At 38.9% G+C, this 27107-nt stretch overlaps 1 protein-coding gene across 1 annotated transcript in view; it reads left to right on the forward strand.

Moving 5' to 3' along the window:
* The window catches only part of LOC126262977 (E3 ubiquitin-protein ligase PPP1R11), a 64971-nt gene extending 47792 nt beyond the window's left edge, over positions 1-17179 (forward strand). Inside the window, exon 4 of the mRNA XM_049959928.1 lies at positions 16069-17179. Coding sequence (XP_049815885.1) covers positions 16069-16097 — 29 coding nt within the window. The 3' untranslated portion in view covers positions 16098-17179. The remainder of the gene's footprint in view (positions 1-16068) is intronic.
* The last annotated feature ends 9928 nt before the right edge of the window (positions 17180-27107 follow it).

Below are 27107 nucleotides of genomic sequence, written 5' to 3' on the forward strand. Positions count from 1 at the left end.
CCATCGAGCAGAATAAGATTGTCAGTGGAATTCTGAACTTACTAATTTCTGATAGGATACTAAGATCACATGTGGCTCTTCTTTTTTTCGTGTCCCTGATTTTGCTCCAATTTTATGACCAAACGCGGACCATCATTTCTTTTTTCAATCTTCAAAGCTTGTGCTTTTGATAATTTGCTTTCAGTGGGTGAGGCAAGATTTAAACCACTGATTTTCTGTTCCTCTGATGCCATGTAATTCTAGTGTCTGAACTACCAGTAGTGATTAATAAAGCCAAAAGTCATACTTTTATCAGTGAAAAGCTCAGAAGGAAATTCCTTTTGATTGAATGATTGAAGAACTTGGTACTTCTAGGAAATATCCTATGCTCATTGAGCTGTTCATCACATTATGTGGGATCATGACAGTTTCCACAGAAATATACTTTAATAAATAATCTGGGATAACATCAACTCCATATGAGTATGATGATTTTGTGAGTATTAAGTCTTTTAATGTTTCTTTTTTAGTTACTACGGTCAGGACAGTTGCTGTGTTTGATGTTAGGATCATAATTTTGTGAGATTCTGATGGCATAGTGATTCCTGACAATAGATTATCAGCAGTCTTTGAGAAATCAAGGTTAATTATTTCACACATCTGTTTTACATTTGAAACTTCTGTTTCAGGTGAGTGAGACCCATGTGGTCCTGGTTTTTGTAGTACCATCGACAACTTACCAATGTCCTTTACTCATATTATCTAAGCTTACAATATAAGTTGGTGGTCTGAGGTCTGCTTTGCATTTGTTAAGGGTTTTTTTAGACTTTCCAAAGCAGCTTTGGAAATCTATAACTTTTCCCCTTGATTGTACAGGAAGTGATTATTCCCTTAGTAGTCCATCCTTTCTATTCATTGCTTCTCAGTGGGTTTTGTATCTGTCTTTGTCTTTCTGAGAGGAAATACATTGTTAAAATAATCAACACTTATTATCAACAAATATTTTTGTTTTCTTCTCAGTTCATGATAAGCATATCCCCAGGATTAGTGTACTTTATTAACATCAAACATCTTTAATGTACCTTCTGAATGTGTACTTTGGTAAAGATACCCTCAATCTGACTGTGGGCACTTATATCAGACTGCAGCAGTCTTAGTCAAAATTAGTGAAACTGTTGTGAGCAATACATAAGAAATTGGTGCTCTATACTTCTTTTTTTTATAGTTTAAATAAAAGGCACTTATGGTCATAAAGCCCATTGGGCAGAGTTTGTAAACTGACTGCCCATGTAGAGATAGAATTTATGAAAATGGTATCAAGTGAATTGCAAGATATTTAATATATTTACGGGTGCCCCCCCCCCCCCTCCCCCCCACACACACACAAAGCCAAATTTCAAAGTTAAATACCTATAAACCAAATATTTTTGTTAAAAGGTTGACTCATACTATGGCTTTTTAGCCTGTTTGTTACTACACATATTTTTTATCTTGTTGAAGAATCGAAAAGTCCATAATCTGTCGAAAAATCTGTGGCTTTATTTTCACATTCCCTTATCATTGTTAAAAAACTTCTTTTAGATATTTATCTCTCTCTGATGGGTGATGATGTATGTACAAAGTGCGAATTGCTGCATACTTTCTAGATATAATAGTTGTTAAAGACATAATTTTAAGTTGTTAAATATTCGTACAATTTCTACTGTTAATTTAATTTTGTATGACACATTGGCAATCCACATTGACTGCTATTATAGTGGATTGTGTTTTGGCCTTTTGGCTCCTTAGATAAGCTGTTATTCACTCACAGTCAGCTAAGCTATATTCATGGTGCAATTCTAATGGTTCTTATGAGCCTGTTGCTCCAACTCCTCAAATTTTCATTAATTTTTGTTTTATATTATTCTTGAGTGTAATATGTTGCACTTTGCTGTTAACTTTGTCTTTTGCTTCTCTCCTTTCATATTTCACTTCTCCCCTCCCTTTCACATATTAGAAATTAATAGTTCTAATTTGCTGTGAAAATCGTCTTATTGACTAGAAGCAGTTGGAAAGCATAATGTTATTTTCTTACTGTTACATCAGAGAGTAATGGTACATGTTGAAAGATTTTTGTCTTTATAAACACAAGAAAGGAAGATACTGTAGATGTCTTAGAAATATGTACAGAATGAAAACATCACTACAACAGGAACATAACTACAAGCAACTGAGACCGCATCTGTAAAATGAATATGTGTGTGTGTGTGTGTGTGTGTGTGTGTGTGTGAGAGAGAGAGAGAGAGAGAGAGAGAGAGAGAGAGAGAGCTAGCTCTACTGATATCACTCAAATTGTAATTTTGAGAGGAAAGATATCCATATTTCCACTAGGGAAGTTTGCAAGGAAGGCAGTGACCTTTTTTCACAAAATTCTCATTTGGAACCAGGTAGCAAATGGAGTTTATTAATGATATGACAAAGTTAAAATGCCAGTTAGACCATTAACGTTGTTTTTCTATGATTTTCTTAAATTGTGGTAGATAATTATCAGCAACACAAATTTTCACGTTAAATTTTAATCTAAGCTACAAATTTCTCAAGTTAAATCGTGAAATATCAATTTTATATCCTTGTCATACCACCCACTGTCACCTTCCATTGCTCTCCTGACCTCTTTAATATCCTAATCAAACCCTGTGACATGCTCAGACTATTATCTGTACTCCATGGTACATTTGCATTCATCCCCACTGTAAAAACTACGTGCATCTGCTATGATCTGCTCACACACCATCACTGGGAAACCCTACAAAATCAAAGGCATAGCAACTTGAGAAACACACATTGTTTATCAACTAATTTGTGTCCACTGCACAGTGTTTTATATAGGTATGACCAGCACTAACCTGACTGAGCACATGAATGGGCACAGAAGTCTGCCTTGGGGATACCCAATATGCTCACCATGTGAGCTGCCTGAATTCTCCACGCATTAGTAGTTTCCCTGAACTGCAGGATGCGAACTTGCACTCCAAAACATCCTGACACCTTCTGGGTCTTAACCTCTGTTAACACATTCTACCCTTTCTGTATGTATGGGTGAAATTGTGCTCTCACCGTCTTCCTGAGAAAATTCCTTGTCTGTATCATTGTGCATGTTGCTGTGTTTACTTTCCTTATTACTCCGCTCACTTGCCCTTTCTAAAATTGTATTTGTGCATTACAATATTTATTTAATTCACTTATGTTCAAAAGACTCTTCTCACCATTAAGCATACATATCTTTTACTCTATGTTCTTCTCTTTCCTCAGTTGTATCAACACTTTCATTACTTTTGGGTTGAGCTAACTTATTGTTCATACAGTCAAAAGATAATGGAAATAAGAATCTTTCCTCTCAGTATAACAGTGTGAATCCTATAAGGCTCCCTCTCTCTCTCTCTCTCTCTCTCTCTCTCTCTCTCTCTCTCTCTCTCTCTCTCTCTCTCTTTTCTGTCACTCTCTTCTTATAGACTTATAGATCCATTTTCAGTTGCAGATTCGAGTTACTGCATCCATCCTGAAAATTCTAACAGCTGTATGGATGGGATTCAGTTTGCTGTATTCTGTGATTCTGCATCACTTTCAATTTGTACACCTATCTGTTGGATAGGATATAGATCTGACATTTATGTATTGGTGAGAGTGATCTCTAAATAGGCCCTGCTCTGGTGCTTGAACATATTGCCATTATGATCTGTTCTGGATCCAATGTATTAGTAACATAAAACAAATTTGTTACACCCTTAAGAGCAATTTCTTCATATTTTCCCTCCAAGGACTGAACTTCTCTCCAGCCCAGAAATGTTTTTGAAAATCATTTGCTTTTGCTTACCCCAGCATTCCTTGAAAAAAGTATTCTTAAACTTTTATATAGAATGACACTGTCCAATAGCAGTAATCCATAAAGTTCTTGTCTCCACCAGAATTTTTGAGGTACTAAAACCTATACTTTGTCTACCAGTCCATAAGCTAGACAACACATTTTCAAAGTCATACTTTTGAATGAACAGTACCAACAGAATCAAATCTCAAAAAGTGTCTGTTGTAGCCATATTCATGAACAATATTGGCTTGTGCAGTTGAGACACTGATGGGGACTGCATTGTTGCCGGTTCCAAGCGACGGTTGTGGTATGTGCATACACACGCTTTGCACTTGAAGAAGGCATGTATCCTCCAACTTATGAAAAGGATAGATGACTACTCACCACTTAGAGGAGACATTGTGTCGCAGACAGGCCCAAATTTTCCATGATTTCCCTAAATCACTTCAGGCAAATGCCGGAATGGTTCCTCTGAAAGGGCACAGCCGACTTCCTTCCACGTCCTTCCCTAATCCGATGGAACCGATGACCTCACTGTTTGGTCCCCTCCCCTAAAACAACCAACAAGCACAAGAAAAAGACTGCTGTACATTTGATCTTTCAGCCAAAAGGCCTTCTTCTAAGACCTGCTCAGCCTGAAAGCTCTTATATATAGCAGTCTTTCTGTTGTGCCTGTCTGTGGTTCAACGTCTCCTTCGTATAGTGAGTAACAATATATCCTTTCCATCCTGGATTTTCCATTGTCCAGTTATATCCTGCAAATTATTTCTTTTCACTTGCTCATGTAGAATTCGTCGCTTACCACACCCACCAGTGATGAAAACTTGCAACAGATGGAATAAAAATTCACAAAATAACTCATTACAATCATGTTTAATGCTTGCGTTGGCTGTGATGTTCGCAGCAGAGCACCCAAAACCCTGTGGAACATGCAATGGTCATCAGAGAATGGGGGACGGTGCACAGAACTAGCCCAAACCCGGCCGAAATCGTTTGTGACTCCAACTATAGTAATATAACCATCTTCAGATGGCTCAGTTACAAAATTGTGTTCACCATTGTTAAGTGCTTTTTCAGTGTTCTTCCCTACATTAGATGATCTGCCACCATGCTCATGCAAACTACTCTTTACCTCAACTTAATTACTCTGCTGATATAGGTTAGCTTTTATTTCATTTGCTCGAACAGTCACATTCTTGTCAAACTCTATACATTATTCTCTTCCAGCAATTATTTTGCAATCAATAGCTTCGTATTTATTTTGCATAGTGATTCAACAGCAGTAACCTGCTCCACTTTCTGTACATCATCATTCAATTTATCTGCATTCTGTTTGGTTTCATGAACTACCCTTTGAATTCTCTCTGTTAATTCACTTTTTACATTGTCAGAGAAGTTTTTCCGGTTTATTTCAGATTGAGAAATTTTTTTCTCAATATTAATTTCTAACAACTGCAAATCCTGTCCCCTCGTTAGCTTTAAATCAGAAGCCTGCCATTCTAATTTTTCATTAACTTCAGATTTGAAGGTTTTGAGCTCACTAATCAAGTTATTAACGTTACCCTTCTATTATTTGAGCATGCTGAAAACTTATTTTACTCCCTGATTAAAGATTTGATTCACATAATTAAACTTCTTGTTCACCTGACTAAAATTGTTGTTCATCTCATTAAAATTAGTTCTCATAGTACACATTAGTCCAGCAAATATTTCCTGCACACGTTACAGTCTGATTTAATCACATGCATTTTTGTTCCAGTTCTACCCATAAAACTGGAGGAAGTTGCTGTACATTGGCAATATAATTACCATTACATTCTATTCGCTCTCCCTGTCTTCGTTTTGAAGTGCTAGTTTGACTTGCACCCACACTGAAATGTACTGCCTCACTCCCCTTCACTTTCACTAAATTATCACTCCTTTCCACACTTACAATCTTTTTAATACCAACAAGCACCAAACAAAATAAATTGTACTTACCTTTGAGTTGTCTGCAGCAGATGAGTTGTGTTGTTCTATTGTCTGGGCCCCTGCACACCATTGGAGCTGTCAGCCCCCTAGTAGTTAGCCAGTTGTTCACTGTAGAATCTGCTACTCCGGTCGTTTTGTGCTATGCTGCTTCTTCCACCAAGTGACTGATGCTTGCTAGCATTGTCATATTGTAGCATAACATGTTGCTACACAAATCTTTTTTGCATTCCTTCTTATTTGCTCACTTTCCTTCACTCTCTCTCACTCATTGTGTTTCACTGTCTCTCATTGTGATGTTCAATGTTGTACACAACAGTAAGGAATGGTGTGGAAACAGTCATAGTAGGATTGATAGGCAGGAGCAGAAATGATTAGCGAGAAAGTTAACATATTAAAAGAAGATTTACTTACCTTGTATTTCTCAAAGCATATGAAGATATAGTAAAAATAAGCATCAAGAAACAGAGTCGAGCTATCACAACAATAACAATGATGGAGTCGGAGCAGTGACTAGGTCGCTTCTGCATAGTGTCACATGGCAATGTGTCTCCAAGTGCAACTGGGCTAGGTTGCTGCTGCCAGCCATCCTATATTGTGGCAGCAGAGAGTGCCTGTAGTACAGAGCCACTGGAAGTGTGGCTCAGTGGACATAATCCATTGGGTCTGACGGATACCACGTGACCACTATGAGCATCTGACACAGACTTGCAATTTTGTTCCTTTGATGCCCATGGGATTGTGCCGATCTGTAATACCACATCCTTCCCTCCAAACCTCCTCGACATCATTTGTGTAGGGTAGATGAGCGAATGATCATGGTGGGGACAGCTGGATGCAGGTACCAATGAGGAGTCAGCAGCCAAAACTGGGGCTGATGCTGAGCTCCTGTCCATGCCCCAGCATACACCCTGAGCCCGCTCAGAAATACTGACCAAAAAACTGAGCAGAACGCACACACCTACATCTAGTGGCAGAGCAGCAAACAAAGATGGAGGCATTTCAATGACTGAGGGACCTGAGGCGGCATGTGGGACATCTGCCAGGAAGAGGGGCCCAACCCCAGATGATGGTTGCTGTTGAGACAGCAACACCGTGCAATGGTGTCGACTTCTGTCGGCTCCTGGACCAACGCCCACAGGAGCCAGTTGCAGTGAGGGCTGTTGCAGCCAGGCAGTCATGGAGTTTGAAAGCACACAGCCTGCAGCAGGATCACGCAGTTCACAAGGACAAATTTCATTCTGGTGGCGTGAAAGCAATTCTCTCAGACCCTGCAGGAGAAACAAAGAGCATCCAATATGTGCCCCACTACCAGTGCCTCCGTCCACTATACAGTCATTAGTTTGAAATTTTGCCTGTCTGAGTGCAGTGGGCACTGCCCCTGTGACCATTGCTGCAACTGAAGCAAGGTGTTGCATCACCATCAATGTAACAACTCCACCAGTGATGGTCTATCGTATTGCTGAGAGCAGTTGGAAGCCAATAAGGGCAACAGAGCTGGATCCTGTGTGCAGGAGGCACGAAGGTTGTCTATCTGTTACTTAAAACTGTTGCACAAAGCATTCAGCTTCGCCATTGGATTGCAGGTGGAATGGTGCACTCATGATGTACCTGATGCTAGAGGTGGGGCAGAACTGTTCAAACTCGAAGGCAACAAATTGAGATCTGTTGTCAGTCACAATCGCTTTAGGCAATCCCTCGAGGCGTAAGATCAACAACAAAAGTTGGATTGTGGAACGAGCCTTAGTAGTGTGCATAGGAACCACGAAGGGAAATTTGCTGAAAGTGTCAACGACAATTAGCCAACATGTATCCCTTTGTTGTCACCAGATGTTGTGTATTACTTTGTACACAACAGTAAGGAGAGGTGGTCTACAGAGTGGTGTGGTAACTTTCATCGTAGGATAGATGGACAGGAGCAGAAATGATTAGCAAGCGAGTTAACATGTATAGAGAAGATTTACTTACCTTATATTTCTCTGAGCATACAAAGACTCGATAAAAATAAGAAGCACGGAACAGCGTCCAGTTATCACAACAGTAACAACAGTGGAGTCAGAGCAGCATCTAGGCGGCTTCTGCATAGTGATGCACGGTGATGTGGCTTCGAGCACAAGTTGGCTGGGTCACTGCTGCTGGCCGTCCTATATTGTGATGACAGAGGGCGCCCCAAGTGCAGAGCCACTGGAAGTGTGGCTCAGTAGACACACTCTGTTAAGTCCACTGGATCCCGTGTGACTACTGTAGGCATCAGTGGGAAACTAGCAGTTCCGTTGCTATGACACCCATAGGGAGATATAAATACGTGATACCACACTTGTCACAGTCACTTTCTTTCTCTGATTCTTTACTATAACAGCTTTTCTTAATTCCAAGTCTGGAAGTACAAGGCAAGTGTTTTAAGTAAGTACTGTTTTGAAATGAAAATAAAAGAAGAAGACTTATTTTAGCAGTAATTTCCACCAGTATTAAGGCACTTACGATATCATACAACCAGCTTTTGCATACAGTCCTTGTAGAAACCTGCTACCTGATTAGGCGACAGTTGCATAAAGCACTCTTCATTACACTTGTGGAAACTTGACACATAATGTTGAAATCATAAAGCATTTGTTCTCTCTCACTTTTTCATCAACTTTCTGCGCCAAATTGTCAGTATTTACTGAAGGTCGCCAAATTCGTTCCTCCTCATGCACATTTGTATGACCATCTGTAAAAGCTCTGTCCCATTTCTGTACCATCCCATCACTCATAATGTTTTCCCCATACACTTAACTGATCTGATGATGAATTTCAGCCATTTTTACACCTGTAGCACTAAGAAAACAAATAACAGCTTGTACTTCAGTGGCAGCAGAATTCTCAATCATAGGAGGTATTTCAAATACAAACGAACGTAAACACGGAGGATTATTGGTGGGCATTATGTAGAAAAGTAGATTAAACTATAGTCTTTCATGTAAAAATGAAGTAGCTGACAAATGTCTATTTGTTTATTTTAATTTCAAAATGATACTTATTTAAAAAATACGCCTCGTATTATGATACTCGGCACAAAATGCACTGTGTGTAATGTTGCAGGGTCTTTCTGTCTTTCGGAATTTACTGACTTAGCTCTGTGAGTTTTCTTAGAACTACGGCTTGCCCTGCAGTGTTGTATAATGTGGTTCTTCCTGAAAACACTGTTTAAAAGAAAGGTTGCACTCTGTCAGAAGGCTACATAAAACATTCTATTTCCTGCTGAAAAGAGGTTCTTTATTATAGATCCAATTGAAATTACTGAATAAACCAAGTTCTGGTCAAAAATATATGTGCTATTTCCTGTTTTAGTGCTACACATGCTGCCGCCAAGTCTGCCTTAAAACTGTTCTTTACATAATTCACATTTGCTCGTAGTTTGCACCATCAAATTCACACACATTGCACATTCCCTCAGTAATAGCAAGCATAAGAATGGAACTCAAGACCTGCTGTCTAACAGTCCATAACTTTTAACAATTAATAAAGTTTTTGAAAGTTTAGCAATGAATATCAAGTTTAGAATGCTGTCCCAATATTACACAGTGCACCAGTATTAAGAAATATGATGTTTGGAATTACAGCAGTATAACACACCAGACAATATTTTTTTTAGGCCATTGGAAGAAAATCATAAAATTCTTACAAAATTTTTGAAACTTCTGGAAACATTATTTACAGTTGTTCTCATTATTATCCAAACCACTCCATTTTTCATGGTATGAAATTTATGTGATCTACAAAGTGTATATAAATAAATAGGTCTGCAACCAGCAAGTGGACACAGATATATATGCCATCAGGGCCACTGGGAGAAATCTTACAGCTTCCTAATCATAAATGCGCATCACTATGTTGTATCTTGTGCAATGAGTATTTATGAAGTTTTAATCATCATATCAAAAAATAAATGATACAGCTAACCGTACAGTAGCTGCTGCCACGGTGGAGGGGTATCTGTCCAGAGGCCAATCTAATCTCTTGTTCCTGAAGCGAGGCCGCAGCCTTTTCAATACTTGCACAGGCAACAGCCTAGATGATGGTCTGGCCTTATAATACTAGCCAACAAGACCTTGGTGGTACTGTGAATTGCTGAAAGTGAAGGGAAACTGCAGCTGTTATTATTTTCCCAAGAGCATGCAGCCCTACAATATGGCTTAATGACAGTGGCATCATCTTGGGTAAAATATTCCAGAGGTAAAATAGTCTCCCATTTGGACCTCCACACAGGGCTGTTCAGTAGGATATCACCACTGGCAAAAAAAGAACTGATAAACTACAGGTTAGAGCATAGAATGTTAGAGTATGTAAAAGGGGGAATAGAAAAATTGCTGTTAGATATAGTGGGAATTGGTGAAAAATGGTGGGGGGAGGAAGTAGAAGAGTTGTGGTCAGGTGAATACATGGTTATCAACACAAAATCAAATAAGGTTAATGTAGGAGTCAGCCTAAAAATGAATAATAAAATAGGGATGTGGGTAAGCTACTATGAATAGCATAGTGAACAAATTATTGGAGTTATGTTAGTCACAAAGTCCACACTCACCACAGCAGTACAAGTTTATATGCCAACTAGATCCACAGATGATGAAGAGTGTGGAAGAAAGCATTATGCGACACACAAAATTATTCAGATACTTAAAAGAGATAAAAACTTAATTGTTATAGATGACTGTAATTCGATAGTAGGAAGAAAAGGAAAAGTAATAGGAGCCCATAGCCTAGGGGCAAGAAAAGGAAGAGGGAACTAACTAGCAAAATTTTTGCACATAACCTAATTTAATCATGCCTGACACTTAGTTTAAGAATCATGAAAGAATGAAAGAAGGTTGTATACATGGAACAGATGTGGGAACACTGGAAGGTTTCATGTAGTGTATAAGACAGAGATTTGAAACCAGATTTTACATTGCAAAGTATTTCGAGGAATGGTTGTGCACTGTGGTCACAATTGGTTTGTTATGAACCACGGATTTAAACTGAAGAAGCTGCAAAAATAAAGGAGATGGGACCTGGTCAAATTGAAGGAACCAGAAGTTGTTGAAAGTTTCAGAGGGCACATTGGTAACATTGGACTGAGGCAGGGAAAAGGGGTACAATAGACGATGAACGGGCAGCTTTAAGAAGTAAAATAGGGAAAGCAGCTGAGGATCACATAGATAAAAAGTTGGGGTGACTACAGATCCCTGGATAACACACGAGAGACTGAATTTAATTGACAAAAGGAGAAAATATAAAATGACAGCAAATGAAGCACACAAAAGATAATACAGATGTCTAAAAATGAAATTGACAGAATGTGCAAAGTGACTAAGCAGGAATGGTCAGAGTATAAAAGCAAGGCTGTTGAAGCATGCATAACTAAGGGAATGATAGATGCTGCCAATAGGAAAATTAGACATCTTATGAGGAAAAAAAAAAACAGCTTTATGAATATAAAAAGCTCAGATGACAGGTCAGCAAAGGAGAGAAAGTTGAAAAGTCGGAAGAATATATAAAGTGTCTGTAAAGGTGCAAACAATATTATAGAAAGAGAAGTGGAGGTGGGTGAAGATGAGATAGGAGATATGGTACTAAAAGAGTAACTTGACGGGGCACTGAAATACATAAGTGAAAACAAGGCCTCTGGAGTACGTGACGTTCTGCAGGATTATTTACACCCTTGGGAGATCCATGACAGAAGTATCACCAAGATTAAGATATGTGAGACAGAAGAAATACTCAGAGTTTAAGGATCATTTATAAGGGGCATTCAAAAAGAAACAAGCTGGATCCACAAACCCGTAACAGGGGGGGTAATATCGTGGCATGTGTAATGAGGTGTGACTGTGAGCAGAATGTGGAAGTTCACAGCCCACCACTAGAGGGCATGCGTGCACATCACATGACTATACAGAGCTAGCAGCAGCATGCATTAATCCGTCTAATGCTGCCAGTCGCATTGCAAACAGTGACATGGAGGTGTCAAAAGAAGAGCAAAGAGATGTTGTTAGTTTTCTGACAGCAAAAGGAGTAGGAGGAATGGACATTCATCGACGAATGTCACAAGTGTACGGCGAGCACTGCATGTCCCTTGCAAGAGTCAAGGTGTGACAAAAGCACTTCAGGGAAGGATAGGTGTCGTTACCCGATGATGCACGGTCTGGAGCACCACACTGCATTACCGATGACATCGTCCAGCTGGTGGATGCACTCATTACCCAGGACCACCGAGTGACAGTGAAAGCCATAGCCGCCATGGTCGGATTGAGCATCAGAAGTGTTCACAGCATCATGAAGGAATGACTGCACATGCATAAAGTGTGTGCCCTATGGCTTCCCCATAGTCTTCAACCACACCAGGAAGCATGTCGACTGGCCCACTGCCTTGCTCATCTGCAGCGCTATGCTCAGGAAAGGAATGCGTTCCTGGCGGCTGGAGATGAGTCATGGTGTCATCACTTAGAACCAGAATCAAAACGACAAAGTCTCCAGTGGAAGCATCCAGGATCACTGCCACCAAACAAAGCCAAGGCCATCTACACAAGTGCAGGAAAAGTTATGCTGGTGTTCTTCTTTGACCAAGATGGCCCCCTTCTGATTCTTCCTGCAGTGAGTGCTCAGTGTTACTTGCAAACCTTGACCACCCTTCGCCAAGAGATCAAATCAAAACGACCAGATGATCTCACCTTTGGGGTCATTCTGATTCATGACAATGCAAATCGTCATACTGCCAACACAGTCGCGGTGCTGCTGCAGAAATTCAAATGGGAGGTTCTCGGCCACCCTCCATACAGTCCTGACCTCTCTCTCTGTGATTAAGCCATTTTTGGTCCCCTTAAAAAGGCACTGAGGGGCAAATGATTCACCACGGATGACGACGTCCAGCTGTATGTGCAGAACTGGTTAACATCACAGCCCCAGAAATTTTATAAGACAGCCATTCACCACCTTGTGTCACAGTGGGACAAGTCTCTCAACAGCCAGGGTCAATACTTCTAACATACAGGTACTGGTTTCTGTAATGATGCCTCTGGCTCATTTCTTTTGGAATGCCCCTTATAATAATTCCAAAGAGGTAGTTGCTGATACCACCAGCTTTATAAGTCATGGTTGCTAAATGTTGACATAAATTATGTACAGAAGGGTGGTAAAACTGACAGAAGCCAGCTTCAGGGAAGATGATTTTGGGTTCCAGAGAAATGTAGGAACATATGAGGCAATACTAACCGCACGACTTATCCTAGTAGACAGATCGAAGAAAGCCATATCTATGATAACAGCATTTGTAGATTCAGAGAACTTGGTTGACAATTTTGACTGTACTACACTCTTAGAAATTTTGAAGGTAGCAGGGATAAAATACAGGGTGTGAAAGGTTATTTGTAACTTTTACAGAAACCGGGTTGCTGTAATAGGAGTCAAAAGACATGTAAGGGAAGCAATAGTTGGAAGGGTGTGAGGCAGGGTTGTAACCTATCCCCAATGCTATTCAATCTGTTCATTGAGCAACCTGTGAAGTAAACCAAGGAATAATTTGGAAAGAGAAATGAAGTTCAGGGAGAAGAAATAAAAATGTTGAGGTTTGCCAATGACATTGTAATTCTTTCAGAGAGAGAGAACAACATTTGAATGAAATGGATAATGTTTGAAGAAAGATTTATGATTAATGTCATTAAAAAGGTGGTACAATGATATTGGAATGTAGTTGTATTAAATCAGGTAATGTTGTAGGAACTAGATTAGGAAATGAGGCACTAAAAGTAAAAGATGAATTTGCTACTTTGGGCAGTAAAATAATTGATGATGGCCAAAGTAGAGAGGATATAAAATGCAGACTGCCAAAAACAAGAAACATGTTTCTGGAAAACAGAAATTTGTAATCTCTAATATCAACATAAGTATTAGGAAGTCTTCTGAATGTATTTGTCTGGAGTATAGCCTTATATGGAAGTGAAATGTGGTCTAAAGGAATTCAGACAAGAAGAGAATAGAAGATTTTGAAGTGTAATACTACATAAGAATGTTGAAGATGTGATGGGTAGAGTGGACAACTGAAAAGGGGGGGGGGGGGGGGTACTGAATTGAATTGGAAAGAAAACAGATACAAGATACAACTTGACTAAAAGAAGGAATTTATTACTGGGGCACATCCAGAGGCACCAAAGAACTAACATTTTATAATTAAAGGAAGTGGGGGGGGGGGGGGGGGGGGGGGGATAAAAATTGTAGGAGATCAAGGCTCAAACACAGTATGTGTTTGCAAATCAATGTAGGTTCCAGTAATTACTTCAAGGTAAAGAGGCTTACACAGGATAGAGCAGCGTGGAGAATTGCATTAAACCAGTCTCCAGACTGAAGAGCACAACAACAAATGACGACATTTATTATGACTCTTTCTTTCTGTCCTAAGTCTTGCAGTATTCACCTCTCTTTTCCCATAGTTTATTTCTCACAATGTCCGTAACTGTGGGCTGTGAAGCTGGCACAATACTTAGCAATGAACCATGTCTGACCTATACTTTCTGCTGCCTCCTTGTTCATCTGTGTCTAAACTTGGCTTCAATGCATGGGTCTGACTGACCAGCCTTTCCATTTTAACTTTCTCCAATCTAGTCCTTTCTCCTCCCTGATGAAAGAAGTGCTAGTTCTGGAAGCTAAGTAATGTCTTTCACAGCAGTACTACTGATTTCACATCCTGAAGATAAGTATTTGCCATTGTTGTTATCATTTATAATACAAATATCTGAGAAAGACACCATTGCCCAGATATTTATTTATGCCAGTCTTCTATTAGTTAACCTCCTCTTCCATCCTCTCCCTGTCCATCTCCTCCTTTTCACTTTCTCTACACACTTCCCCTCCCCCATCTCTCTACCCATCCCCTCTCTCTGTATCTGCCTCCTCTCCCTCCTCCCTCTCTGTCCACCTCCTCCACCCCGTCTTTGTCCACCTCGTCCACCCCCTCTCTCTTCCCTCTCCTCCTCCCCCTTTCTTTGTCAATATGCTCCTCCCCGTTTTGTCCATCTGCTCCTTCTCCCTCTGTCCATCTACTCCCCCCCCCCCCCCTCCTGCTCATATGCTCCTTCCCACACTCTCCACCCTGTCCTCCCCCTCTCCCTGTTCATCTCCTCCTCTTTCCTTTCTCTGTTCATCTCCTTCTCTTCCCTCTCTCTGTCCATTTCCTCCTCCCCTATTTCTGTCCATCTCATCCTCCTCCTATCTGTGGCTATTTCCTCTTTCCCTCACACATATTTGACATCTTTTACAAGTATTTGTACATGTATTTCACCTGAATGTCTAACAAATTTTGCCCTGCAGTTAGATTTTCACACAGTTTAATGTTTACGACAATGTATCTCCTGAACTATGATGTAATTTTGGAGTTACATCCAGTGATATATGTGCCTACTGTCAGCGAAATGTGTCGCGAGTAGAGTTAGTAGTATAGAAGTAATAAATTAAAACACCACGCTTGATGTGGCAGTTTCTCATGCATCTCAGTGTTTACGGTGTCAAATCTCCTGAACTGTGTGGCATACAATAACGTGTTTGTCTAGGTATATTCAGTGGCATATGTGGATCCTGTCTTCGAACTGTGTTATGAATAGAGTTAGTAGTAAAGAAGTAATAAATTAAAACATCCTGTTTCATGTGGCAGTTTTACTTCATGAACAGTGAAAATGTAGTAAGGGACAAACTTTTTTCCTTTCATCATTTTTTGGGGGTCATCAGCGAGAAAAAGTTTCGTAAAACTTTGACATTATGTGTAAAGCTTGTCTTTAAGTGCTCTCATTCTCAAAAAACTGGATAACTAAAGTGTGGGTATTTTCGTGGGCTACGATGCTTTTTCATACCACCTCCACCCCTTTGATAGCTGGATGGTTCTTGCCCGCTTAGTGATTCTTTCCAGACAGTAAATGATACGTGCACCAAGTTTGGTTGAAATTGGTCCATTTGTTTAGGTGGAGATGTGGAACATACATACATACATACATATGTATGTACATCCATTTTATAATTTGTATGGACTTAAATTTCTGGAGCATAGACAACTGTTCTCCAGTGTTCCTCTTTCTCCATTACCCCCCCTCTCCCTCCCCCCTCCCCCTCCCCTCCCACCTCCCCCTCCCCCTCCCACCTCCTCCCTCCCCCCCCCCCTCTCTCTCTCTCTCTCTCTCTCTCTCTCTCTCTCTCTCTCTCTCTCTCTCACTCACACTCAACAGGCACTCATGTGTGCACATGTGTATAATTTATCACTTTTTTTTCGTATGTTGCAGAACCATCCACATCTAATTCTCATCAATAGTTTTTGATGTTAAATTTGGATCTAGTTGGTGTGAAGCATAGATGTGACTTAGAGACACCACAAGTCTCTTCGTTACAGTCAATCAACTATTTGTGGATCAGCTGTATTCTGTTATTTGCTGGTGTTATAATTCATATATAACAAGAGACTGTGTAACACCAAAGTTTTAATTTCTGTATGGTTATATCCAGTTGAAATATTTATTCATAAAACTGTATAATATTTTCATCTTTGTTGACATACTTACTGGGTTTCCATGTATGAAGCTAAGTGCACCTAAGGACCTCAAAAATTCATATTTAATCTGTGTTTAGACAGTGTTCACTCATTTATTATTCATATTATGCATGGTTTTATTATGTGGCATATTAATGCTTTTATACAAGATTTTGTTCCTGGATATGAGAATATTCAGAATATTCTTAACTAATCAGCTGTTGTTTATAAATTGGAATGAAACAACAGTCTGTGTTAGTATAATTCATTGTCATTTCTCTTTAATGGTGGACGTGATTAGTGACAGTGCTTATCACCTCAGTCTATTATGTAAATAACAAGAAATAATGATGATGTATGTTATGCTCGAAGTGTTTTGTGTGTGTGTGTGTGTGTGTGTGTGTGTGTGTGTGTGTGTTTTCTTTTTTTTAATTTTGTGTTAAGGTTGCTTAATAATGTTGTCTTTAAACATGAATATTTCGACTTTGTGTTTATATCTATTAGTTTCTTGAAAAGTAACAATTGTGTGCCAACTGTAATTAACTGTGATAGATTTAAAGTAAATTGTTATGAATTCCTTTCAAAAATTGTGGATTAGTTGGCCATTACCTATAAAATTACAAAATACAGAACTATACAAATAGTTTATCATGTGTCTGACAGTTGTAAAATAAAATGTTTATGATGATGATAGTATCTCAGATTGTATGGAGAGAATATAAGACAGCACACATGACAACAGAAAAGGGTGGTATATTTCTTGTTAGAATAGTTTTAGTGTAGCTTTTGTTGCAGAACATGTTCACATATATGTAGACTTCTGCTGTCAATGTTTGTTTCAATAAAATTCTTCTGAATTTGTTACAGTGTCATGTCATAATTTGTCATGTAAACCAATGTTTCAGCCATGTTTCAACATATGAAGTGTGTTCAGAAAGTAATGGTATTTTTTTTAAATTTTGTTGGCTTTATACATCTGATTTGTTTTTAATCTTGTTGGTACATGTTTCTGATGTACATTTGCATGCTCAACTGTTTTGACTATTTAGTTTATTGTTGGCAGTCGAAGAGGTTGTATGTGGTTTGGCCTGCATGGAAAATTTTTACTTTCAAAAAACAATGGGTCAAAGAATTTGCATTAAACTTTGTTTGAAAAATGGAATAAAGTGCAATACTGCATATGAAATACTGACTGTGCCTTTTGGTGAATCTGCTATGAGTAAGACAAGAGTTTACATGTGCTACGAACGTTTCCAAGGGGGTTGAGAAGACATTGAAGACAATGGTCACCCTAGCACATAAATTACTGATGACAGTATGGAAGAAGTAAAGCAAATGGTTCTGGAAAATTGTTGAATCACTGTCAGAGAGGTTGCTAATAAAGTCAACAGTGAACCAGAACTTCTAAAGAAGGCTACAACAGGTGACAGAACATGGGTGTACGGATATGATGTTGAAACCAAGGCCAGATTGTCCCAAACTACCTGAAAAGCAAAGACCAAAAAAAATTTAACAAGTTCGATCACAATTAAAGGTTCTTCTCACTTTTTTCTTCAATTACAATGGGATAGGGCATCATGGTCATACAGTCAAGAAGGTATATTACCTGGAAGTTATGTGCAGTTTGTGTGAAGCAGTCTAAATATTAAATGACCACAATTGTGGCAAAACCATTCATGGAAATGGCATCATGAAAATGCTCCTCCTCACATTTCAATGCATGTTTGTGATTTTTTGACAAAAGACAAAACTGTTTGGTCACTTGTGCCATCATATTCACTGGACGTAGCCTCCTGTGACTTCTTTCTATTCCTGAAGCTGAAGAGAACCATGAAAAGGCATTGTTTTACTACTATTGATGAGATAAAAAACAGAGTTGCTGAAGGAGCTAACACCATAACGAAAAGTGAGTTCTAGAAGTGCTTCCAAGATGCAAAAAGGGCTACCACAAGTGTATTTAATTTGAGGGGAATTACTTTGAAAGGGAGAAAGTTGATATTGATGAATAAATAAAGAATCTGTAAGAAAAACAAACATTCATATTACTTTTTGATCACACCTTGTGTAACATTTTCTGATGAAGGTCACTTGCAGCATTGATTTACATCATGAAGTGGTCACAAAACTGGGAGAACTTTTTTGAAACAAAAAAAAAAAATACTTTGTTACTGACTGCATTACACATTGACAATCACTTGAGTTCACAGTCGCCTGTTACCTTCATGGAAGATAATATTTGCAGTATGTATAGAACTCGTGTGCCTCTGTGTAGAGCTAAATGCTTACAAAGGAACCTCCCCATCGCACCCCCCTCAGATTTAGTTATAAGTTGGCACAATGGATAGGCCTTGAAAAACTTAACACAGATCAATTGAGAAAACAGGAAGAAGTTGTGTGGGACTGTGAAAAAATAAGCAAAATATATAAACTGAGTAGTTCATGGGAAGATAAGCAGGAGCGCCGTGGTCTCGTGGTAACGTGAGCAGCTGCGGAATGAAAGGTCCTGGGTTCAAATCTTCCATCGAGTGAAAAGTTTAATTTTTTATTTTCAGTTTATGTGACAAACTCTTATGTTTTCATCACTTTTTTGGGAGTGATTATCACATCCACAAGAAAACCTAAATCAGGCAAGGTAGAAGAATCTTTTTACCCATTCGCCAAGTGTACAAGTTAGGTGGGTCGACAACATATTCCTGTCATGTGACGCACATGCCGTCACCAGTGTCGTATTCCTGTGGAGGAATCAGTTGACCTATGACCTTGTGATCAAATGTTTTCGGTTCCCATTGGAGACGCACGTCCTTTCGTCTACTAATCACACAGTTTTGCGATGCGGTCGCAAAACACAGACACTAGACTTATTACAGTGAACAAAGACGTCAATGAACGAACGGATAATAACTATGTAAAAATAAAGAAATTAAAATTTTCACTCGAGGGAAGACTTGAACCAAGGACCTCTCATTCAGCAGCTGCTCACGCTACCACGGGACCACGGCGCTCCTAAGATTATATTGTCCATGATGTTGCCTATGTGGCCATGGACTACTCAGTTTGTATATTTTTGCTTATTTTTTCTCACAATTCCACACAACTTCTTCCTGTTTTCTCAATTGATCTGTGTTCAGTTTATCAAGGCCTATCCACTGTGCCAACTTATAACTAAATCTGAGGGGGGTGCAATGGGGAGGTTCCCTTGTTAGCATATTGGTGTGCTGAGTCAGTCATGACTGTTCAGCTTTAGCAAACCAAACAATTTATATGAGGTTTTGGTCAGTGATCTGTGGTCTATTACTGTAAGCTCTGAATGTGCTTCAATGACTACAGTTTGGAAAAGGGACAAAACAAAAGCTTGGATTGGAGAAGGCTGGAAAGGAATTGGCCATCTTTTTATCACCTGGGAAATCACTTTAACCTGTTTAAAGAAATGAAACTTCCTGGCAGATTAAAATTGTGTTCTGGATCAAGACTCGAGTCTTGGCCTTTACCTTTAGCAGGTAGATGCTCTACCAGCTGAGCTATCCGAGCATGGCCCACAACCATCCCTCAAAGCTTTGCTTCTGGCAGAACTTCTGCTACCTTCCAATCTTCACTGAAGTTACCCTCTGTACCTTGCAGGAGAACCGACAGAAGTGAAGCTGTGAGGTCGCGAGTTACGCTTGGATAGCTCAGACAGTAGAGCACATGTTCACAAAAGGCAAAGGTCCCAGGATTGATTCCTGGTCTGGCATACAGTTTCAATCTGCCAGGAAATTTCAGAACAGTGCACACAGTGCTGCAGAGTGAAAATTCATTCTGGAATTTATGGGAATCATGGAATACTTAAATCTGAATGACCAGACAATAAATCCCACTGGATGTACGGTAGGACTGTGAACACTAATAAACAAAGTATGGGATGTGTGATCTAATATGTGATTTACTATGCACATACCTCCTGATATATGAAAATTGCAAAATGTTTTCTAAAAGCTTTGTACATCCAATTAATTTTGAAAATAATACCAGTGCTGCATGCATGTAGTCTGTTCTTTATACATTTACTCAGTGCCTGACTAAAAAAGTCAAGCACCCAGGAGGGGTGGAGAAAATGAGATGAATCTGCACAGGTTGAAATGGTATTTGATGTTATTTCAGTGCTAAAAAATTGAGTCAGATTTACAAAGAACTAGGCAGTATGAGCTCACTTATCAGTATGATGTTGCAAATAGCCTGGATTCATGCATTGATTCCATTGGGAAGGATATTATACAGCTGTCATATTCTCTCCTAAGGAAACTGGAGCACAGCTGTTGTAACTGGTCTTTGATATTCTTGATACTGGCACAGGCATAGATTCGACGTCTGAGCTGGTCCAAAGCATGCTATATCTGGGGCATATATGAGGATTTTGCTGGCCACTGGAATACCTCAACATCACACACACAGTTCATAGAACACATGTCGTGTGGATGAGCAAAGTCCTGTTGAGAAGTAGCACCAAGATATTGTGTCATGAGGGGTTAACGAAGGATGATTCACAATGGCTGTGACATACCACTTTGCCATCAGTTGCCTCGGTCACTGCCAACTCTAACCTGAAGTCATACCTTATGGCTTCCCACGCTGTAACACCAGGATGAATGCCGCTGTGCCTCTCCAGAATATTGGAAGAATGGGACCTGTTCATTGTTGAACACAATGCGACATTAATCATCAGCAATCCTCGTGTTGGCACCCTTCCAAATGCAGCTGTTCTGTTGTGGTATGAACAACAGCCTATGCATGGGACCATAATTACCTAGTCCAGTTTCTGGTCTACAACCAATGGTGCAGGATGACACTGAATGTTGTGGGGGGTTACGAAGTGCTTGGTGTGCAATATGGTGATCCTCCCTTATGGTGGCCAAGATGGTCAACTGGAACAATGATGAAGAGTATGCCTGCCCTCATGTTCCTATGGAATCCAATATCAGGTCAATGACATAACCGAACACCCCACACTTCTGGATATTGCATGATTTGATTAGCCAGCCAGACAGACACCAAGAATGAGGCCCCTTTCAAACTTTCTCAAGTGCTGATAACACTATCTCACATGAGTATGCCGCATCTCCTTTTGCTCCACTCAACATCTGACGCTGTTTGTGCCCCTATATCCCCTATCAGGTGAACAAACACTAATTAGAAACAACACTAATGACCTCTGGTGGCTGTTCTACTTGTCACAGACAACTGCATCTCTAATCATTTACATACCTGTCGGGGGTGTGTGCATGTACAAAGTTACATTGACATCCAACTGTGTCTTCTGTGTGCTTTACTTTTCTTGCAGTGTATATTTTGTCAATCCATATTTTGTACTGCTTCATGTTAACACATATCTACAGCTATTGTGCAGTCTTCTCTGAGCTGCACTAAGTATATAAGTATATACTTTTCCTCTGGTTTTGACTCACAAATTTACTACAGATATCCTTAAAAAAAGAAGGAAAAAAAGCAATGTTGCTTGAACAATGAATGGTATTTATCATCTTGAGATGATAGAACTCAGACAAATATAAACATATGAAATTTTTATATGCATAAAGCCACAATATTTGAATGGATAAATATTGCATTGGGATCAGTTTTACTTGGAACACTACTTGAAGCAGGTAGACCTGCCAAACTATTTTGTCTTAGAGTAGCGCAGCGTATAAAGTGAAAGTTACCACTTGTGATATTGTGTTCCTTACACAGTCAGCTACTTCAAAAAAATCTTTGCTTTGTTTTTAGCTATAAAAGAACAACTGAGTCCAAAGTAGCAACAAAAATTTTTACTTTAAGCTTTGTCTGTAGCTTTGATTTTCAGGTGACAAAGGTTGCTGTTAATGTTATTAGCATTGTGCACAGCCACTTCTGACTCCAGCGGCGTGTGTGTGTGTGTGTTTGTGTGTGTGTGCACATGATGGAGAGAGAGAGAGAGAGAGAGATGGATGGATGGATGGATGGATGGATGGGTTCTCCGGTGTTGCGGCCGATGCAGAGTTAGGAATGCATGTGTAGTTTGTTCATTATTTATTGAAATCTCCATACAGAGATACAGTGGTAGCTATTGAGATTCCACCATGTATCACAGGCAGTGCATGGCACTGTAATGGCAGAATGCAGAGGCAGCACAACAGTGGCTGGTGGCATCAGTGTCCTTACTGACTAAGTAGTGTGTCAGCACCACAAGGGCAAGTGGCTGTCATATTCCACCCTCAGCGACTAACTCATAGATACTGCTTTTCAGTTAGGGCCGGTGTTATCCAGCCTTACCTTCAACCAATTACTGGCCAGGAGACTCCACCATTTGAATAGAATATGCAGAATGATTTTTGCCAGCTGAACTGAGAGTTTATACACTCCCTCGGAACAGGTACATTGTCGCAGGAGGCTGGCCCCTGTCACATACTCGACTGTGGAAATGCCACATCATGCTACACCATGTACCAATACGGCAAGCTACTCGTGACAGAATGCAGCATTTATGGTAGCCTGCTGACAGGTTGCACATGTGACGTTACAATGTCCAGCTGCAGAATTGTGACTGTTATGCAACTGCACATAACTTGAATGGTTACAAGGACTTGCTTGCAGCTTAGCCCACTTCATTGGGAAGTCAATTTTGCTGGCTCTCTTTGCTTTGTTACAATGTCCAGCTGCAGAATTGTGGCTGTTATGCAACTGCACATAACTTGAATTGTTACAAGGACTTGCTTGCAGCTTATCCCACTTCATTGGGAAGGCAATTTCGCTGGCTCTCTTCGCTTTGTTATTGCTCGCGTAACAATTAATATATGAGATAAAAGTGACTTTCTTTGGATCATTAATTTTCAACAAAACAAACTATATTATGTTCTTATTATTCTGGATGTGGCTTTCTATTAAAGGAACATTGTTTCGTTGCTGTAACTCGCTATAAAGTTCAACATATCTTCCTTACTTTACAATTATTGAAAAGGTTACTGAAAATTATTTCATTATCAATACTGATTTTTCAGTACGCAATGTATGTTCAACATCAAAATTTTGCAGTGGATTTCTGTTAACAGTAAAACACCAATAAGTATCACAACTAACACGAGAACATGAGACTATTATCAGAGAAAAAGATGTTTTTACTATAATGTTTGCCAGACCAGAACTACGCACAGCAAGATTTCTTTTATGTTATGAAGGTAAATTATCTTTTTGCACTGTTAATAAAATATCATCCGCAGCCTGCGTCCATCTGTAAAACACATCATAAAATCTGCAGCTCTGCCCTGCAATTCCGAAAGATGAAAGAAATAATTTTAGTTCACTATTACCTGTCCACTTCTTTGCGGTATGGTTGGTTTCATTTAATGCAGTTTGAATGTGCTGTGGCAGTGGCTCGTTCATTCATAGCACAGCTCTGCACCACGAATGATATTTAAATAGCTGAAAATGTCTTAAAAAGATGGGATAAAATACCAGGCAAGTTTATTACAAATCACAATGCAAGTTTTCACTAAGTAACTCTATTCAAAACATTTAGACAGATTAAATTATTACACACCTTTACAAATCAGTACCTAATGGTGTTCTTCTCTCAATCTTGACAAAAGAATGCTACACAAGCATACAATATAGCATCACATGCTCTTCCTACTCACATAACTCCAAGAAAACGACAGAGAAATTAATGCTCAGTCACTACTATTTATACTCATTGTGACATATTCTCATCCTTGTTTGATATTTAATAAGTATCATCTGTGGCGGTTTCACTACTCGCCAACACAGATATTATCTTTAAAAAAAATTGTTACGTAGTTCTATACAAGTATAAAACATGGCACATAATGGTTTCTCATTATTACATAAAGTTCACAGAATCGTTGTCCATGCAATTACAATCATCCAGTTCAATTATTCTTTTCTCCTTTTTTATCGCATATAATATGTTTTTTGCTAGGAGACGTTACAGCAAGTAATTGATATTAATATTCACTGTGCTACTTTGCCAGCAGAATAATTATCATTTTATAAAGAAACTTGGTTGTATTACTAAGGTAAAACAACCTGAGACTGGTAATGTGACTTGGGTTTGTGAAACACTACGGAGAACAGTGCAATTTTAGCTACATGCGTCAACAGTCATGAAAATAACTGGCCATGTTTTGTACTTTTCTGACTGAATCAAGAATATTTTGCCTGGCAATGTTGAAAAGTTGCAGCAACCAGTGTTTTGGTGAAGACAATAAGACCACTTGCTCTACATTACCAGACGTTCACACACAGTGAGTGTCTCTTTAGATTTTGATGAAAATAATCCTGTCTTTTACTAAGCTGAGCAGTACGTGTACTATAGAGCATTGTGAATACTGCCATTGGATTTTTTATTACGGAGCGTTGAGTTTCAGCTTTAATGACAAGCAAACCAATAGCCCTATCACCAAATGAGCTATACCAATATTTTTCTTGTTTTGTTCTGTGTTGGGCTGTATCGAGCAATTTGATTTTAAAGTTCAATATATATCTTTTATTTTAGACTGTAATAAGGAATGTCTGGTGTTTGGCATGTTCCATATGAACTGCTCATTTCGAAACTATGTAGCTTGAAATAAATTTGTCCATTGTTAATGAAATCTCAAGTTACAGAATTTTTCAGTCACTCAAAAAAAGCTCCTATGGTTTTTCTAAAGTAACTTTTTCTCAGCCCAAGATAAATATATAACATGGGTATCTTTTGGAGGTCTCTTTTGTAGTTGTAAGAAGCAAGAACCACTGTGCCCATACAATATGATACATATTTGATAAAGACTGATATTTAAGATGTTCTATGAATGCTGGACTGTGGCCTTAACAACAGGCACAGTGGCAGAATCAAGCGTTACATTGCCAATGACAAGCAAACAGTTGTCCAACAGCCGGGAGGGTTTGCGGCAACAATTCATTAGTTTTTACAGCGTTCTCGCTGTTAATCGCAAAGTCCAGCATGTACAGCACCAGTATTACATATCACTTTATAAAATCCGTATCACACTGTATGGTCACTGTGGTTGTAACTTCTTACAACCAGAAAAGAGACCTTCAAAAGAAACCCATGCTTTCTCTTATGTCTTTATCCTGTTCCAAGAAAAAGTTTCTTTAGGAAAATCATTAGATATTTTTTTTTTTTTTTTTTTTTTTGGCTGACTGAAAATTCTCTAACTTGAAATTTCTGCTACCAATATATGTGCCTATGGCATATTAACATTTCATTTACATCAGACAAATGCATTGCAAGCTATAAAGTTACGAAGTGAGCAGTTTGTAGTGAAATGCTGAAAATGAGACATTCCTTATTACAATCTAAAATAAAAAATATATATTTCAGGCTAATACAAAATAAAAAACGAAAAATATTGGTATGACTCATTTTGTGATAGGCCTATTGGTTCACTTGTAATTAAAGATTAAGCTCAAGTCTCCATAATAAAAAAAACCCAATAGTATTCTTAGTCATCCGTTGTATGTACTCTTTCCTCGCATTGTAACCATGGTCCTTCCTCACCCTACTTTCTTTGCTCTCAATATTTCATACAATACTTTTCTTATTGTTGTGTCTATGATTACAAGATCTTTGGATTATTCCCAAGGGAGATCAAAATAAACATAATCACATTGTATTAAATTTTACATCATAACTCAAGACTACTTTCTTTTTAGAACATATCTAGACTCTGATTCCAACCCTGTCATTAACAATCTATAAAATTGTTCAAAAGTTGTTTTATCAACAAATTTGGAGTTTGGTTCAGCATTGAACTTGTTGCTTCAACAATTGTTTTATTTTTCCATTCAGCCACACCATTTTGTTCAGAGGTATTGGGTGAAGGAATCAGTAATTCTGTTCCCTTACCAATGAGCAATTCATTGTCTTTATTATTAAGTTCTTTGCCTCAACCATATGTAAATTGTTCAGTTACGTGTTCATTAGTTTTAGATTCATATAAAATTTGTTTAAGCAGATTGTAGTTATCATTTTTCTGTTTCAGAAAGAGAATCACCTTTAAAACACACAATATCAAGCACCTCCAAGCAGATGTACTCATCAGTGTACCGATATCTATGTGAACTGATAGTCCTGTAACTGTGAATAGTGTGAATGCTATTTCTGTATCTTTCCCAATGCACAACCACCAGAAAATTCATCCTTGTAGATTTATATATTAATGTCAAGTTTCTTCGAGATACTTTTAATGAGTTGTTTATTTTGATGGCCAAATCTTTTGTTGTACACTTTCAGTATCTCAAATGGAATCATTAGGTTCACTTTATTGGCCTTTTCTGCTGATGAGATGTATATTTGACACATACAGGATGTTTTACACATAAGCTGACATTACAATGACAGCACTGACTTTTTACTGAATTTTAACATTTTTATAGTTAAAAGTCCTGTTGTAGCCATTACATGCAGCTACTCTCATAGAACAAATGAGCACTTGCGTGAAGCATATTGCTCATTTGAACACTACAACATTCCCGAATGAGATTTTCACTCTGCAGTGGAGTGTGGGCTGATATGAAACTTACTGGCAGATTAAAACTGTGTGCCGGACTGAGACTCGAACTCGGGACCTTTGCCTTTCACGTTGGTAGAGCACTTACAGTGAAAGCAAACGTCCTGAGTTCAAGTCTCGGTCCGGCACACAGTTTTAATCTACCAGGAAGTTTCACTGCAACATTCATTACATCATCTAACTGGGATATCCACTGCTCCTTGACCATGTACCCACATGCAATTGACTTGTTTTCCCAGTGAAATCAGCTCTGGAG

This window comes from Schistocerca nitens, chromosome 6 (genome assembly GCF_023898315.1).
Source record: "Schistocerca nitens isolate TAMUIC-IGC-003100 chromosome 6, iqSchNite1.1, whole genome shotgun sequence".
Lineage (NCBI taxonomy): Eukaryota > Metazoa > Arthropoda > Insecta > Orthoptera > Acrididae > Schistocerca > Schistocerca nitens.